The 18318-nt window shown below is 34.0% G+C and overlaps 2 protein-coding genes across 4 annotated transcripts in view; one reads left to right on the top strand and one right to left on the bottom strand.

Moving 5' to 3' along the window:
* Positions 1-43: 43 nt before the first annotated feature.
* Positions 44-16661, top strand: LOC110841531 (histone acetyltransferase KAT8-like). 3 transcript variants are annotated; one of them, XR_015534883.1, is made up of 8 exons: positions 44-563; positions 1515-1626; positions 2746-2893; positions 3705-3923; positions 4924-5154; positions 5823-6067; positions 7129-7235; positions 16569-16661. XR_015534883.1 is itself a non-coding variant. In XM_022087171.2 (7 exons), the coding sequence occupies exons 1-7, from the start codon at positions 365-367 to the stop codon at positions 7879-7881; spliced, it is 1377 nt and encodes a 458-aa protein (XP_021942863.2). In that variant the 5' UTR covers positions 51-364; the 3' UTR covers positions 7882-10439. The 3 variants fall into 3 exon arrangements, 1 of the variants encoding a protein (XP_021942863.2); XR_015534882.1 differs by lacking the exon at positions 16569-16661 and adding an exon at positions 7659-7799; XM_022087171.2 differs by lacking the exons at positions 7129-7235; positions 16569-16661 and adding an exon at positions 7659-10439 and having other exon boundaries at positions 51-563.
* LOC147873940 (UPAR/Ly6 domain-containing protein crok-like) overlaps positions 11083-18318 on the bottom strand; it is a 19565-nt gene continuing 12329 nt past the window's right edge. The window contains exon 3 of the mRNA XM_087347612.1: positions 11083-16692. Within this exon, the coding sequence (XP_087203738.1) occupies positions 16457-16692 (236 nt within the window). The 3' untranslated portion in view covers positions 11083-16456. The remainder of the gene's footprint in view (positions 16693-18318) is intronic.

Here is an 18318-nt window from a genome sequence, read left to right as displayed (position 1 = left end):
TGCGAACCCAACTACGCATTCACCTTGGCCTACGCCTTTTCGAATAGGTCTTGTTTTGTCACGTTAGGTCAACTTACAAATATACTGCGCATTCGCCTACCCACCAAGACTTGGAAACTTGCCATTGTTTTATTCGGGCGACTAAGTTTAGAAATCGGAGTTCGGATTGACGATTTTTAATTTCAATTCAAAACTTTGAACAAAGTGAAATCCTTGTATTCTCTCACAAGAGAAATTAATACAATTGGTTGCCCTGTTACAAACTATGTGGGGAATATTTGCTTTTCATCAATGAAAATAGGTATTAGTTATAAAGGCGAGTTCCGTTGTCGGAACTGGTATTTTGAGTTGTTTGTTTGGTAAAATGGCTGACGTTGGTTTTATTGATAAAGAGAATGTCGGAGAAAAGGTAGAAAATTCTTTCGTCAAACAAGATAGAAGATCGGAAAGCTCCCAGCCAGATAGTAAAATGGGTGGTGACAATGAAGATGCAGAGTCGGTAGATGAGCAGCCTTTAGACATTGGAGAGCATTATTTAGTTCGAAGAAGCGATGGTTCCTGGCGTAAGTTGGACTGCATGCCGCAGACACTAAAACCTGTGATGGCATATTTCATTATATTTTTGAGCACATTTATATGTGATATGAAATATATTAACTCCGGCACAGCGTACTGCATTTTTATGTATGTTTTTGCCAATTGCATCAGCATTTAATTATACGGTAGTTAGGAAGTTGATCCAAAATTATATTCAGTGGAATCAAACTAATTGTGCATGTCTTATCACAAGAATATAGAGCTAAATAATCACGTAAAATCCAATAAAACCTTCCGAATTGTGGGAAAATAGAAATGTTTTAAAAGGACAATAACAAATCAAAGTTTATTTTAATGGATGCATCCTGTTGCGTTTTAAGCGTTAGGTTGACAGTCCGTCTACACAACAATTTTTTGATTATAGTCTCAATGTTTATTAAGATCCACTACATGTTTCGCCCCTATTTGGTCGTCTTCAGGTGATTCTCTTTAAGTGCTTGAAACATTGAGACTATAATTACTATCGACCAAAGTTGTTTTCCACTACGTTAAGAACAGATTTAATTCAGGGAATGCTTGCTACCGATCACATTAGTATCATATTTTAGCATTTATTTCATGAAAACCTAAAGATTAAAATATACACAGCTGAACTTGGTCACTTGCACTAAAAGAACATATGTTGACAAAGACTTATTGTTTTAAATATTAACATCTGGTTGATAAATGACTGTGTTGGAAATGTGACTGTTTTGATAGTGTGAGGTCCAACTAAGTTGCAGCTAGTTTTGTATTTTGTGTATATGGAGATTTAGTTAGAAGTCCTGTTGCAGTGATTGTTGTAGATAGAATTAATCTGTCAGCAAAAGTAAATAACCTATCACCTTGCTTCGCTTTATTACTGTGACCAAAAGCTTTATAAAAACTATGCAGATTTGGGTTTTTGAAGATTAACACATTTTGTCACATGTTTTTAGATCCAGCTGAGGTCATTCAGACCCGCTACAATGATGCTGAAAGCCACTATGAATATTATGTTCACTATGAAGGTTACAACAGACGTTTGGATGAATGGGTCCAAAGGGACAGGTAATGTATATCCTACTGGCCCAGAATAATCTGAGAACTGTTTATAATCAACTGTTAAAAATTATGTGACTTTATGATATCATGAATTTGTTCTGTAGCAGTTTGTATGTAGGAAACTAATATGTAAGAGCAAACATATTTCTAACTGGTAGTAACATCTGCAACATATGACATTGATAAACCCTAAAAGTTATACATTACAATATTGTAGCTGATGCCAATCACAAAGTCAGTGTTTCCAGAACATTATGAAAACAAGGTTTTGTAACATAATAGAATTATTATAAGGCCCAAAACTTAAGGTAATTGAATGCCTTCAAGCTCATGGACTTGTAAGGTCCAAGCATGGAAGTTAATCCAGTATCTTCAGACACAAAAATGGGTAGCAAGGAGGTGTGTCATACGTCAATTGGATGTTAAGTGTCGGAGTTGGATACAGTCTAACAGCAGCATCACCGTCACCTGTGTAATGGGATGGGTCACTCCATTTATATTTTATTGCCCTGGGGATTAGGTCAAGTCAGGCTGTTTTTTTTTATTGTGTAATCACAGTTTTTATGTTCAGTTTGCATTACATTGGGGTAATTTAGGTTAGGTTGAGATGGGCAGTGCATTCAGCATGCATGGGTGAGATGAAAAATGTGTTTATCATTTTAGCCAGAACACATACATGAAAACAATTTGTGAGATCCAGGTATAGGTTAACAAAATGGATTTAAAGAAAATGTGTGTTTGAATGGGATTCATGCGGCCCAAGATAGGGACCGTTGACGGGTTCTTGTGAACATGGTAATGAATATTTAGATTCTTGAAAGTTGAAAATTTATTGAATAGCTACATGACTTATTCCTTTTTTTTTTCATGGGTAATAACCACTCAGTTTGATATGTTGAATGATGGACCTGAAAGAATATCTGCCAGATTTAATATCTGATTAGTCAGTTGGGAAGCTTGAAAGGAATCTGAAAACAAGGCATGATGAAGTTAGTTGCATACAAATTATTTAGCTCAGTCACTTGCTCTCAACATTTGAGGTACTAGTCCAAAATTCTGACACGCCTGTGAGAAATTCTCCAGGAATTTTCCAACCCTGCTAATAAGTATTCCGTTGTTCCTCAGGGTAATGATTTCCCAGTTCGATATGTCCGATCAACAGTGGAAGAACAATGAAAGAATATCTGCTGGAGATTTACTATCTGATCAATCAGACAGGAAGATCACAAGGAACCAGAAAAGAAGGCATGATGAAATTAATCACATACAAAAGGTAATTATTTACCTTGTCTTATATTCAGATTGGTAGGGTATTTTATAAAATAAAAATATATATTGCATTCTAATCCTAAGTATTTATTAGAGTGACAACAAAGATGATGCATCTTCTTTGCTATGGTAGTATTCCAGGTGTTACCACTTTTACACCTCAGGGAAGTGGTATTTTTCCAGTATAGTGCAGTCTTGCATATTCAAGGGATGTCTTTTGGGATGAATGGTGCTGTTATAAGACAGCTGCAATAACCTCACTGTCCAGTGCCTGTCTACATGCAGCAGTGACTGAAAAAATGTTGATGTTTCTCTTTGTTATAATGATGTGTAGTCTTGTAGGTAGATGCCACCTTTTTTCTGAAACATTGGTGTCTTCCACCCTTAGTTTGTTGTTTATCATGGATTGAAATGAAAAGTACAATGATGGAAATTCAGTGTGTTTTTCTTAGCATACTTTATCAGTCAGTTTTAATTTACAAGTTATTTTGTGAGAATCACTTTGTAAGTTAAAATACTGAGTAAAATTTGAAGAGTTTTGAAAGTGAAATTAAGCATAAAGTATTAAGTGATAAACATGACACAGTCTGTCATATATTATTCGGTAAATTCTGCTTGGTAATTCTCTGAAGGTTATGTTGGACAGAGCCGTTGTCTGAGGTGTACTTGCTTGAAGATGGAACTAGAGTCAGCTCCTTAAATGTTTTAAATGTCAAATTGTCAGACAGTGGATAATGTCCAACCCAGTTTTCCTGTAAACAATTCTACTTGGTCAGTATTTTATGGCTAACCTAAATTTCTTTTGTTTCTTGTAGACATATGCAGAAATGGACCCTACAACAGCTGCCCTTGAGAAGGAGCATGAGGCTATAACTAAAGTGAAGTACATTGACCGGATTCAGATTGGCAGATACGAGATTGACACGTGGTATTTCAGTCCATACCCTGAGGAATATGGCAAACAATCAAAGCTGTGGATTTGTGAGTACTGCCTTAAGTATATGAGGCTGGAGAAGACTTATCGATATCACTTGGTAAGTATATTTGGCAGAATCAGAGTGCTTGAGGGACATTGTTATTTGGCTGAAGTTTGCCATGAAGCTTGCATTCACAACGTATTGACACGTGATCTGAAATGTAAATGTGTTGACCCTGGTGCCTTTCTAAGCATTACACCATAAATACTTGCGGGAGAGTGAAGGTGTAGTTTCTCTTTTTCCTGATCTTAGCACTAAATGGAGGTGATTCATCATCTTCATGCCTTATCCACTTTTCCTGAGGAAAGAACCCATGGTATCCATTGGTTATAAAGCAGGGTGGACCCCAGAGCTGGTCTGGACACAGTAGCTAAGTGAAAAATTTATTGCTTTTGCTGGGAATGAATCCCAGTTGTCCGCCCCTTATCCTAGTCACTGAATGACTATGTGTTTATATACTGTGTATATATATATATATATATATATATATATATATATATATATATATATATGAGAGGTGTTCATAGTGATGGGCAAACTTGCCAGAATTAAGTTTTTAGTAAATGATCCCCAAAGTCAACACATATTGTATATTCACTCCTTTTAAACAGTGGGGCAATAGAGGTGAACTGTCTGCATGAAACGTTAGCCATGAGATAAAGCATGCATTCAGCTTTCTGACATTTTTGTGAACATGACTAAGTTTACACTTTTCATTCTGAATACCTTGCATATGTGTGTTTTGAAGGGATGTATTAAATGAAAATTTTGTGGTTGAGAATTGTATCATACCAAATGAAACTGGAGAGTGCCTTAGATTTTTCTTGTGTTTTTTTCCCCCGAGTCTCTCAGACAAATGTTCCAAAAGAGGATACAACTGCTTCATTCCATGTTCCTCTCATTTCATTATATAATGTAACAAAAGTCTTACAAATTAATGCTTAGAATGCAAGTAGTTCGTAACTTGGGGATGTTGTATGTGTTAAAATTTGGAGAAATGAGGACAAATTGAGAAACTTTCAGTTTTGTGGACTTTTGTAATTTTTAATTATTTCAGAGTGAATGTACATGGCGAATGCCCCCTGGGAAGGAAATTTACCGGAAGGGCACTCTTTCCATCTGGGAGGTTGATGGCAACTATCACAAGATATATAGTCAAAACCTGTGCCTGCTAGCTAAGCTGTTTCTCGATCATAAGACACTTTATTTTGATGTAGAACCATTTTTGTTTTACATTCTGTGTGAAGTGGATAAGCATGGGGCTCATCTGGTTGGCTATTTCTCAAAGGTAACGTAATTTAAGGCTGTCATAATTAAATTGCTTGAGAATCTTATTCGGTGAATTTTCAGGCAACTACACATTTCTGTTGCAAGGTTTGCCATAACTGTTATAAATATGTAAATATAAACAAATTCTGCTAAAGTCAAGATTAAAATCATAAGAATGGAATGTAGTTTGAATATGAACAAATACCAGTATGGTTAATGTGATTTTGTTATGTTTCAGTATTATAGCATAATATCTCTTTGTCTCTTTCACTTTACTTCCTTATCTTCTGATGTATGACAGTATTCTCATGTGTTTATGATGTTTTAAGTTGAAACTCATTGGCTGATTACAAAGGAACTGAAGGCACACAAATTTTGGTTGGATAAGCTAGTATTAAGAGACTAGACATTAGACAGGCATGGATGAAGCAATAAGAATAAAGTAGATTTTAAGGAAACAGGACATGAAGTGCATAGATCTGCCTGAGGATACAGTTCAGTCAGTGACTGGCTTTTGTTATAATGAACTTTCAGGTTTTGTGATGGAATTTCTCATCATAATAATAGTCACGTGTTTAAGGAAGATCAAAGAATTTGTTTCAGTAATTTGGAATATCTTACTGTATTTCAGAAGGGTCAGAAGTTGTATGTCTGAATGTGGAGCACATATATTTGCTTTATTTTTAGGAAAAGGAATCTCCGGATGGCAACAACGTAGCATGCATCTTGACTCTGCCTCCATATCAGCGCCAGGGGTATGGAAAACTGTTAATTGCCTTTAGTTATGAGCTCTCTAAGATGGAAGGAGCTGTTGGTAGTCCTGAAAAACCTCTCTCGGACCTTGGTAAACTAAGTTACCGGTCGTATTGGTCTTGGGTTCTTCTGGAAATACTTCGTGATTTTAGAGGAACCCTTTCTATTAAAGATCTAAGGTAAGCAGTTTTGTTTTGTAAGACTTAATTTGGAAGATTGACCATTTAAAATCGTTAACATTTGTTTTAATAGTAAGTAACTCTGAATATCATCCACAAAGTAAATTTATGGGTTTCATATTATTTTCATAGTAAATAGAGATAATTTCCCTAAACAGCATTAGCCACCTGATCTTTGTAGTCTATACATATGTTGTGTTTCCTTTGAGGTAGGAACTGAATTTTTAAGTATAATTTTAATGAGATTTTTTTCGAAGGGTTGGATTAACATGTTCACAATCATGGTGTTTTCGCCGTATAGTGTTTACTGACACATTGGATAGTTTTTAACATTCCACATGCCTCATACCCAAAAGCCAAAGTTATACATAGTTCATTTGCTCCAAAATATTTGCTACTGTCAGTTTAAGGCCTCAGTCGTAACATTTTAGAAAGCTGAAGAAGCTGTGGATGTATAATTCCCTAGTTTATGTTTGCAATCATACAAAACAGTTTCTGTTTGATTATCTGTATCAGTTCTGGGTTAAATTATTATAAGATTTTTTACTGTAGATCAGTGGTTCCCATACTCCGTTAACAGTGTTCTGACTGCCATATAAAATTATGTGTATTTTAATTTGTCTTGTACATTCTGCTTTGTCCCTTCACTGACGGAAATGCAACAATATAAAAATACAGGTAGCCCTCGATTTGCGCCGATTCAGGATAACGCTGATTTTGAAACCAGCAAGTCAAAAATAAAAAAAAATATATTTTACTATTATTTATAACTTTTTACAATGTAAGTCGTACTGATTCTTATACTAAATCGTAATTCTTACATCGCTGATTTTGAATAAAAATTATAAATGCAGTCATCTCTGCAATTACGCATGTTTCTTTAACGCGAATTTGCTCCAATGAGATCGATGAATCGGTAAAAGCTGTTTGTGAAATGCAAACTTTTGCATATGTGAGTTTGCTCTTATGCAATTTTATTCCTGGCGCTTTAAACTTTCAAAGGACTAATTTAATCTCTGCGGAGGTACCAGGGTTATTTTTACTACGCGATTTTTTTATAGGTCAGCGTCTTACATGAATGCAACTATCGAATAAGAGCAGAAATGACTGTACACATCAGTCACATGAAAGAATCGCAGTCAATCGCGGGATCAACGAATTGCTGATTGTAAGTGTATAAAATATATTTTTTAAATTCCCTTTATTTTACTTACGTTATTTCAGAGCTTTAAATGTAATGCCATTATATTACTCGTCATTGTTTGGGTGCTGGGAACGCATATCATTGACTTCCCATTGATTTACATTATAAAAGAGTTTCAACACTGGTTCGTCCAGGAACGCATCCCCGGCGTAAATCGAGGGCTACCTGTAGTTACATAAATCTTCTCTTCTTTAGGCCATGAGCATGTTTTCTCAAGAGTGTGAATCATGTTGTCATTTGTGCAGAAACTTGCATTTTCGTCAAAAATTGTAATGACAGAAGTATGAAAATTGTACATGTACAACATTAGGAATTTTGAGGAAAAAAAATTTGAAACCACTGCCATGGTATGAAGATAGTATGAGGGAAGTGTTGCTTTCTTTGCAGCGAAATGACAAGTATAACTCAAACAGACATAATTTCAACTCTTCAATCAATGAATATGGTGAAGTACTGGAAAGGTCAACATGTGATATGTGTGACACCAAAACTAGTGGAAGAACATATAAAATCATCACAGTTCAAGAGGCCAAGACTCATAGTGGATACAAGTGCTCTGCGATGGGCTCCACCTAGGAAAGCTCAACCAACAAGACCTGGGAAAAAGTGAATGTCAGACATGCAGTTCCTAGTTTGTTGAAACTGTTAGAAATTTGTATAGGCGTAGTTGCATGTTGGTGTGTGAGAGCTACTTTTGTGAATGGTACTAGCAGTTTGATGACAGTTAAGGTTGTTTATGGTGAACATCTCCATTATCTGGAATGAGTAGCATTTGATGACTTTTCAGTAAAGTTTTAAGAAACTGTAGTTAGAATATTTGTTACCCTCGGTGGACTAGTGGTTAGCGTGCTTGCCGCTGGACGCAAGTTTGCAGGTTCAAACCCGGCCGAGGTCGATGGAGTTGTAAGGGTGATAAAAATCCATAGCACAACTTCCTTCAGAGGGGAAGTAAAGCCGGAGTTCACATGTAGATTTACGGGAAGTAAAAGAACCTTATGAGTATGAACAAGATGTTTTGTAAGAAAAAATTCAGTGGTTATTTCTCACCCAAGTCTCTCCTGATTCTCTAGTAGATTGCTCTAGCAGACAAATCAAGATTGAGTAGAAATTGTGCAGAGGCAATGGGCTTGTCACTCACTACTCATAAGTGTACACTTCAAAGACATAGAAACCTCCCACATGGAAGGAGGCCAAGGCTCGACTTCGGGCTGTTGCGCCATAGAAGAAGAAGAAGAAGAAGAAGTTACAATATTTAATATTTATTTTCAAACAGCAATCCAAATGTGGAGAATCCAAGTTTTACATTCCTTATCATAATGGGCTTTCATGTTTTTAACCTTTATTTGTGTCATGAGGGACAAAGTTATGTGTCATGTAAATGCCACACTTAAAATGCTAACCCTTTAGTGCAGAATAATGTGTTATCATGCATGTGCAAAAATGAAGGTGTAAAGATATAAGCATTGTGGTGAATAACGACAAAGAAGTATGAAAGAAATCCAGAGGAAGTGTCTGTCAATGAACGACTAGACACTCAATTTGAGGTTCTTTTGGTGGTAAGTACAAAAATGGCTGTTTTCCCAGTTGTGCAGCAAGGACCTCTGAAACGTTGGTAAACTTCTACCAGACCACACAGCACTACAGCCCAGAAGACAGCCTTCTTTGTACTGAACACACACACTATTTGGGGAGAAGCAAAAATTATTGCTAGGAACTAAATAAATCTGGATGATAATTCATAGTTACAAAATTTCAACTACTCTGAATTAACTCTGGGTAATAAATTGGAGCAAAATTTTCAGCTCAAGTTAATTCAAGTTACGAGGAAACCACAGCTGCCATCTGCCCATCTGCATGTTTCAAACACTTGACACCATTTAGATGAAATCTGGTATAATAGGTCCAATTTGGTGTTGTAACACAATTAGAGTTCTCATTTTAGAATTCAAGAATGAAATCACTGCCTATTAAACACATTTAGCACAAAGTTATAAGAAGTACATATAATAAAGTTATCAATAAATACATATATACATATTTGTTATGCTCCATTTGTAATGGTGGTATGGATTTGTGATAATTATTGTTTAGTGGAAGCTGTAAGATTGCAGAATATTAATCAGACTTTGAAGATTGTCATATGTGCAGCAGCCTTTATCATGCAAAGGAGCTCTGCACAGAGCATGAAAAATTCTTTTTTCTTCTTGATGCTGAGAAAAATCTTTGTAACAAAATTTTAGTTATTTATTACCTTTGATGTCATGAATTTGAACAAGTTTGTGCTTTTCATTTTGCTGCCGAGTCAACATTCCGAATATGTGTGGTTTATCTTTGAAGCTGAGGACACCCTGCTTCCCTCAAAATTGGACTTCCCTTTTAGAAAACCCTGGCTGACCCAAGTCATATGATGATTCCAAAACATCTTCATTGTTTTCTGAAGAGATTCTGTCATTCACAGTTCCTGTTTGTTCCTTCTAAGTTGGTGTTCTTAATTTTTTTATATCCATGGTTACTTTGGTAAAATCTGTAAATGGACGCACAAAGTTAGTATGATATACTGAAGGCCAGAGGTCAGCTGTGATCTCATACAAAGGTAACACACAACTGTGATATGATTTGCCTTGTTGTTGTGTCTTCAAAATGGAATTGTGAAATAAGGGGAGAAAGAGAGGGAAAATTCAAGGATGAAAAGGATGACATTTGGTAATGCATATTCTAATTGACTCTTCATGCAAGCTCTCTGCATTTGTGATGCAATCTCTCAGTCTTACTCATATTACAAGAGGAGGCATGCTAAATTGAATTGTGTTGATGCTGGAAGTACAAAAGCATTTCTGCTAAATCAACTTCCGTTAATTTTGGCAGTCAGTATATATCAGTATGTGGTTTATATGCATTTAAATTAAATGTTGTGATGTATCAAGAAATTGTAGATTTAAATGGTTCAGTAAATGGCTAGTTTTGTTAAGTTTCGGGATGGACATGGTGACTATTGTTTGTAACTCTAGAGTGCTGCCTGAAATTGTACATTTGAGTTAACAGTTCCACTGTAATGTACAGTTTCTTAAGGAGTCCTGGATGAGCAATTTTCTCCGATGATAAAGGCTCTTATATTAAGACCTTACTTGTAAAATTGTGAAACAAATAAACATAAGTAATTTATGTTAATTCTGTGCTTTTGAAGTGATTCCAATGAAGTTCCATTCACTTCCCACTCTTGCAACATATCCTCCAAAAATTCTTCTTTATTTGATCCTGCAGTCTCTTTCCTTGGCTTATTAGTAGTCACTTTCCAAGTAGGCACCCCACCAAATTTCTCTACCTTGAAGTTCATTGTTCAACTGTATTGACTTGTTAGTGATTTGATGCGCTAATCATTACATATGAAAGTTGAACAATTTTGGATGAATAAAATTCATATGTTTTCAGGCCATAATAATTCTTGTGTAATAAGTCTAAATTTATCTCTCGTGATGTTTTTTGATACACTTGGGCACTACTTAAGAGATATGGGCACATGTTTGTGCATACTTACCTTATGATAAAGCACTTTGGTAGTCGTCGTGGCTAATTCTGCAGGTGCTCCACCTCGCGACTTTGAGGATTGAGGATTATTTGTGGGACTTTATGAGGATATGCTCCCAAAAAGTAATTTGTTATGGGTGTCAGATTTATTTATATGTGAATGTGATAGAATTATAAGAATAACAATAGGAATACATTATGGAGTAGGTAATGGAATAGTTAGAATGGTGATATTGGTAGTGGTTGTTATGTTGGTAGTAATCATGAAGCATAATTATTACAATAATGATTTTTTCTAGTAGGCATATTATATTATTATGCTAATATCTTTCCAAGTGATTGCCATTAATTACAGAGATCTTATGGCAGTGTGTACTGAGATTCTTTGTTTTTAACCTAAATATATTCATTAGGAAATTAACATCATAGAAACGAAGTGAACTTCACTCTAACAAAGTAAAATCAAATAGTACAATTTCACATCTGACATGTATTTCTAAGTATAACAATTTAGAGGCCAAGTTATAGCAATGCTTAAAGCTTATGCAACATTTATATTCACTTATAAACAAAAATAGTAACATTATGTACATATAGGAAATTATTATAAAATATTTTACATGATAACCTATATTATAATTTTGTTTGTTAATAATAAATATGTATTTTGATAAAGCGGATATGGTGACAACCATAATATTTTATACAATATATGAATGACAATAAAAATGGAGATTGGAGACTTCTCATCCATCAACCCATACAAAATGGAAATGATGCTGGAAGTATAATTATACAGCTGTGGAACCATTAAAACTGTTTGACACTAGTTTCTTCTGTCTGAATTCAGAATCCATGTCACATTTAATTATGTTTACAAAGACAATTCAATGTAAGATAGGTGATACCTGATGTATATATATAATTCCATAATGAGGATTTTGTTTAAAATCTTAATAGAGTTATGCTTGCAGTTTTTAATAATATTATGGTTGCCTATTTTGTTTTACCTGAAACAAATTCATGTGATATTACTTTAATGAATGACAATTATGCTTTTAACATTAGACCCTTGATGAATCCAAGTAACTAGAAAATAGTAGGATTATGTCCATGTAAAGTTGTGTTCTTGGAATGTGGACAGATAATTACAAGGCATAATGTTGCTGAGGAGGTAAACATATTTATATATTAGGAATGAAATTACAAATGTTTGGAATGATTTCTTTAGGCCCTTTAACACTAACATAGTTCATTCTGCCCATCTGTAATATAGTCAGTCATTCTAATCCAGAATGTGAAATATTCAAAAGGAATTGTGATGGAAGGTGAGCAGATACTGTAGCTTACAAAGAAGGGCAGGAGTGGAGAAACAGCACTGCTGCTGTAAAGCTGAACTTTGTTTTTCAAGTGTCATTTGAACAGGTAAAGGGCATGAGGAATAGAATGATTGAAGATGGCTATCTTGTTGGTTGTTGCGCTATGTAGTCTGGTAGAAGTTTACTGGCATTTCTGAGGTCCTTGCTGCCTCCTCTGAAATGTAGGTAAACCTTTACCAGACTGCATGGCGCAATAACCCAGAAGACAGCCATCCTCAAACTCACTGATATGATAACCTCAAATCCTGCAATAGAATGAATGCTCATATTAAAATAATCTACATTTTCAATTGATATTTAAGTGAGAACTGAGAATTTATCGAGCCTTTATGAAAGTTACTTCTATGTCAAAACCAAGTGAGTAATTTCATTCTAACTACAGTTGATTTTATTTTTTGATTCTGAAAGAAATGTCCACTTTATTAGTATAGACTTGACTAAAGAGTACAGTTGCAGAAGTAGGTCACCTCTGATTCATCTAATTTCAAAACAAATTAACTATATTCTAGAATTATCACATGCCTTACCATGTTTGAGTCTTTAAATACTTTAACCTCTCAAACACTGCATTCAATATATATATATATATATATATACACACACACATACAAACAAACAAACAGACAGATTTTTCCTCAAGTAATGGAATTATTCTGTATAAGTTCTTTAATTTGTAGGTTTAATTAAATTTTGCAAATAAATATCAGCATCTGCAATGTGGAAAGTTGATTTTCATTCATACATAAGCACTTATGTAGGGAGCCATTATTTGTCCTTGAATAAGTTATATATTGAATAACTTATGAATAACATAATGGTATTTCCAAGTTTAAATATAACCAACTGTTATATATAATATATTTACAGCACAAATTCAGTTTAATTTTGAAGTGGTCTCTAAAATTAAGGTTAAATGTTAGAGGAATTCAAAATATTCTCTATATAGTCAGAAAATAAAACACAAATTTGGTTTGCATGATGTAATGTGCAGCAGTAATTAACAAAGGAAACAACATTTTACAATATGGAGATGAATGATGCTTGAAATGTGTTGATTTGTTAAAAGTAATTTTATATTCTTCAGTATTCAAACCAAGGAAGAGAAATATATGGATTAATAGGAAATAAAGTATCTAAGAGTTATTTGATACAGTACTATAATAAATTACCATTGTTATTAATTATTTAAAATTAAGTAGCTTCTACAACAATGATAAAATCAACAACCCCCCCTAACCCTTCTTAGTTCTTAAACAAACTGCTAATAATAACAAGAAGATACCTGATTTGTATTAATCATTATTAAATTTCAGGCTTTGCTTTTTAATTGATAAGATGTAATAAATACACAGCTTACATATTAATGGAATATTAGTTGTCTTTAAGTGGAATTTATTTTAAGAAAAAGAGTGACATTATAATTAAATTGCTAGAACTAACCAATCTCTACAAATAATGACACACTTGGGTTTTTGTATTTATTTTTTGAACACTAGCGTGTGTTGTTTTTTATAGTTTACCTAATGCAATAGTTACATATGTTAATATTTCACTTTGCTTCTATATAGGCATGATTTAATTATTTTTCTTCTTACTCAAAGCGTATTCATTACAGACCCCTAATGCTTTAATATTAGAATTTTAAAATGCTTAATGACATGTCCATTTTGTATACATCTATGTTAGTGTAACTACAACTGCAGCGCTGCTTTGCTTGCTGTAATATTGGTTTCTGTTACCTATATCTAACATGTGCCTACACATTACATTTGTGTGTGTTTTTCTTTAAAAGATTAGTAATCTGAAAAGTGCTGGCTATTGCATTTAACACTGTATGGAGTCATGGACTGATGGACTCATTTGTCCGCAATGTTTAAATTTTCAGTCTGAAATGCATAAATTTTTTACCACAGTCCTTCCTTTTTCTTTCCTCACCCTCACACACAGCTATGTGTTGTATGACTCTTCTTACCCCAAATTCTGAACAAGATATGAACAACTTTACAGTACAAAGATGGCTGTCTTCTGGGTTGTAGCTACATGGTGCTACAATCCAGATGATAGCTATCTTCATACTGACCACCATGAGAATCTCAAATCCCTCTTAATTTTACAGCAAATAAAATTACTGTCTTAGTAAACACATTCATAAGAACAAAAATGCATAAGAGGTTATTTGTAACTCTTCCACAAGTGGATCAGCGTGTTTCCAGATTTACATTCCATATGATTCAGCATTAATTTCATAATGCATTTTTTTCACAAATCTGAACTTGTATTTTGATTGTAGCATGCCATTAAATTATCTTATATGTTTCATATCAGACAGTTTTATTAATGTACTCTTCCTTTACATGCACATACATGCAGGGTCCCATTAAATTACTGTGCAAAATCTACACCAATCCACATCACTGTTTATAAGAAATATTGAAAATTCTGGGTCAAATTTAAACCACATTCATATTTTGGATGACAAATGCTATAGGATCTCTCTGTGTTACATCATGCTTGAAGCTCATATAATAAAAATAATTTAAACTCAGTTATATGTGGTAAATGGTTCATTTTACTATTACATAGTGACAGCTTTATTTAAGTTTGTCATAAATAAAAATGGCTTTAGGCATTATTTTAAAATTACTGAAATGAACATTCCATTTACAGTGGAATGTGTACACTTCAAAATAATGTGTTTACTTTCCTGCAATACTAAACAACTGTATTATCCACTGCTTGTTTATTGTGTTAAAATTGAGTTTATTTGACCTTTTTGGGGCTCCTTATGTGCCCCCCATTCTTCGTGAACTTTCATGCAAATTAATGTCATGTTAATATAGCAACTATTGTAAACAGTAGGCCTATGTGAATAATAATCTGACAACATGCATGTTGTTTGTAAATATCTGCCTCTGCAGTTTAACAAATATACAAATAACTGAATTGTAATATCACTTCTGTAATTATTCCATGAATGAATCCTTGGCGCATCAGCAGTTCTGATTCAATTTGTTACATCTTTTTATGGATTTTATGTATTTTATGTATCTTTGTAGTATGTCATGACATTTATAGAATTATGTTTTGTATCTTATAGGTTTAAGAACTTGTCTTTCCATATTAATTTTAATATTTAAAGTTTAAATAACAGCAACATCTGGCAGAACATCACAATAATATTTTTTAAGTAACTGTAAATGAAGTTTTTTCGTAAACTCTGTGCCATATTGGCAAATGTTGGTAAGTGACCAGTTTGTGTTATAATTGTACTTGACCCTAGCAAAATTGTCATAAATAGGAGGTTGGATGGGCCCCTAGCTTTTATAGACATAGTAGAGAAGAGAAAAATCCTGTTGCTTCTGTCAAGAATTGAACCCTATTATGCAATCGTACAGTTAACTAACAGCTGCTGTGGCCTGTTATACATAATCATATGCATGCATTTGCATTTTATTATAATTAATATTTAAGAAATTAGTGTATAATTAGAAACTTTTATTGTGTATGTATTTAATTTAATTGCATGTTAACTGAATCAATTATCAGTGTTATAGGAAAGGCTATTACCACTTCAGAGGTTATGTGAGAAGTCCCTGACATTTCAGTTAATACCATATTTTACATATGAAACTCTCAACCGTTATCTAGATATAATAATGCAATTTAATTCTTTAAAATTTAAAGTTGCAAACCTACTGGGACACAGAGAGACCCCATCACAGGACAACATGGTCCACATCACACACAGAAGCCATCATAATCATCATCCACTAAACAACCGACTAAACTTCAATGTTTAGTCCTACATATTTTATTTTTTATTTTCATTATTATATTATTATAATGTGATGATAACCTATAGCACACCTTATTTATTAGGCTTATTATATATGTATGATGTTTTAGTGAGCTATGGTTCTGCTAATTAAAAATAAAGTAACAGAATCAGTTTTCTGCCTTTCTTTATTGAGTGCTATGACAAGAGAAATGCCACTGGAATTATATCATATGCATAACAGCTACTGTATTTTTTGTTTATTGTTACTGTTTCATACTCTTCCTATTTTAATGATCATTTTTGAAGTTTTTTTATTAATTTATTTTAACATTTTTTCTGTCTTAAATTTTCAGGGAGCAGGGTAAAGACTAATCCCATCTTTAGATCATTAACTTAAATTAACCTATTCTGGTTCCCTTTATTAATTCCCTTAAAATTTATTTCTGTTGAAGTACTTAAGAGTACAAGTTGTTCATTAATTCAGTAATTGAGAGTTACTGTTGTTATAAAATGTCAGCGACTTTCCTGAGTAGTGAGGTGGTGGCAAGATATGAAACTACTAGTAGGATGTGATGACTTGCTGAAATTGACTGCTGCCTTTCACCTGTGTTGCAGAGATTACCCTTGCAGGAACAGTACTGTACTTGAACATCATGAGTGCCTGATCGCTGGATGCACGATCGTGGTGAAACGTCACTTATATAACCACAACCTCGAACAACTCGGACCTTGCCATTTACTGTAACGTAAACATGCAGGTATAAGAGATCTGTGAAAGTCGTTGCTCTTTATATACCATATATAAGTAAAATGTTATTTAGTATCTTAGTTACTTGACATGCAGTATTTAACTAAAATATAGGGTCGTTTTAATTATAAAGTTAATAAAATTATAGTCTTGGTTATGGATCCAGCATCTTTAATTGTAAAATATGAATGGATTGGAATTTTACCAGTATTATTTAGTCTTATTTGAGGTTAAGCTGGATGAATCAGTCATTAGAAGAAGAGTGACAGTATCATAGTAATCCTAACTTGTTTTAATGATGGCAACAATTTGTTTGAAGGGTTATGTTTAACCCTTTGAAGCATGAAGTGCATTTCAATTATGTTTAAAAATTAAGTTGCTACTGAAACACACCACGTGGACAAAATAATGAGGTTAGTGTTCAGCATATGGATGTCATGTTTATGGCAGGTGGAAGTATATTACATTTCTTAGTTTTCTACAAGAGACTTTTCTAGCATGTGCTATTATTCTGTTACTTCTCCTTTGATGCTATATATATTCTTTTGCTGTCTGTTTAGTTTCACCAGAAGATAATTCCATATGACTTGATTTAATAGACATAAACAAACTAGTTTTATTGAATCTGTTTTAAAGAGTGGTGTGATTGTCATGGCAAAGCATGCTGAAATTAGTTTGTTTTGTTAAAATTTAATGTGAGCTTTCTGGCTTTGAACCACTTGTTCAAGCTAGCTAAATCTATTCCCGAAACAGGAGCCAAAATCAGTAAACAAGCAGAAAAGACATTGCATAGCAGGCAGTAATGTATTTATGGCATATTAGAAGGTTACAGATTTAAAATGGAATTAATGGACGCTACATTTTATTACATTTCTACACCAAATTAAATGTATGTTTTTTTCTTTAATCATAGAACTGCCGTCTAGGAACAAACAGGCGATCGATAGACAATGGATGCGATATAATAATCGTTCGATCACATTCCGAAGTTAACTCGAATTATTACGGAGATCGATTTTGCCTCTTCACTCTGCAGCGATTTTATGTAATCGAAACTACACTAATTCGTAATTGAATCTTTCGAGATAGATGTGATGTCTGTCTTCATTGCTACTTTACGGCATTGAATTAAAGTATCATTTCGTTTCATGTCGAGATGGGCGAAAGTGTTATATCAGTTTAATATCCACTACAGAGGACCTATCCACTATCATCCGTCACAGTATGATGCGGAATAAAACTGGTAAGTGCTAAAGTTGAGCGAAATCAGTAGCCTTGAATAATGTAGTATTGGCTTTAAAAATGTGAGGATTAAAGAAATTGGCTTGCCAGTTCGGAGACGACTGCTTTACTACGAGCGTCACACTGAGTGAGTTTACTTTGAGGTTCTCCCTTCAGTGAAGCTGATGGTTGGTGGGGCGATGGAACTGTGTCTCGGTAACAGGGAACCTATCGATTATGGCTGCATGCCAAGCACTACCAACGTCGTCCTGAAAGAATATACTTACCACGCAGGCAAGAGAGAAGCAGGCATGGCCAATTGCACTTGTCGGCAAACTTCAAGGCCTTCATAACCATCTTTGTCAATCAGTCTTTTATTGAAGATACCAATCCGCT

This window comes from Zootermopsis nevadensis, unplaced genomic scaffold (assembly GCF_977971745.1).
Source record: "Zootermopsis nevadensis isolate Lab colony 2312 unplaced genomic scaffold, Znev_1.0 Znev_ptg000012l, whole genome shotgun sequence".
NCBI classification, from domain to species: Eukaryota; Metazoa; Arthropoda; class Insecta; order Blattodea; family Termopsidae; genus Zootermopsis; species Zootermopsis nevadensis.
This window is presented reverse-complemented; position numbering and strand designations above follow the sequence as displayed.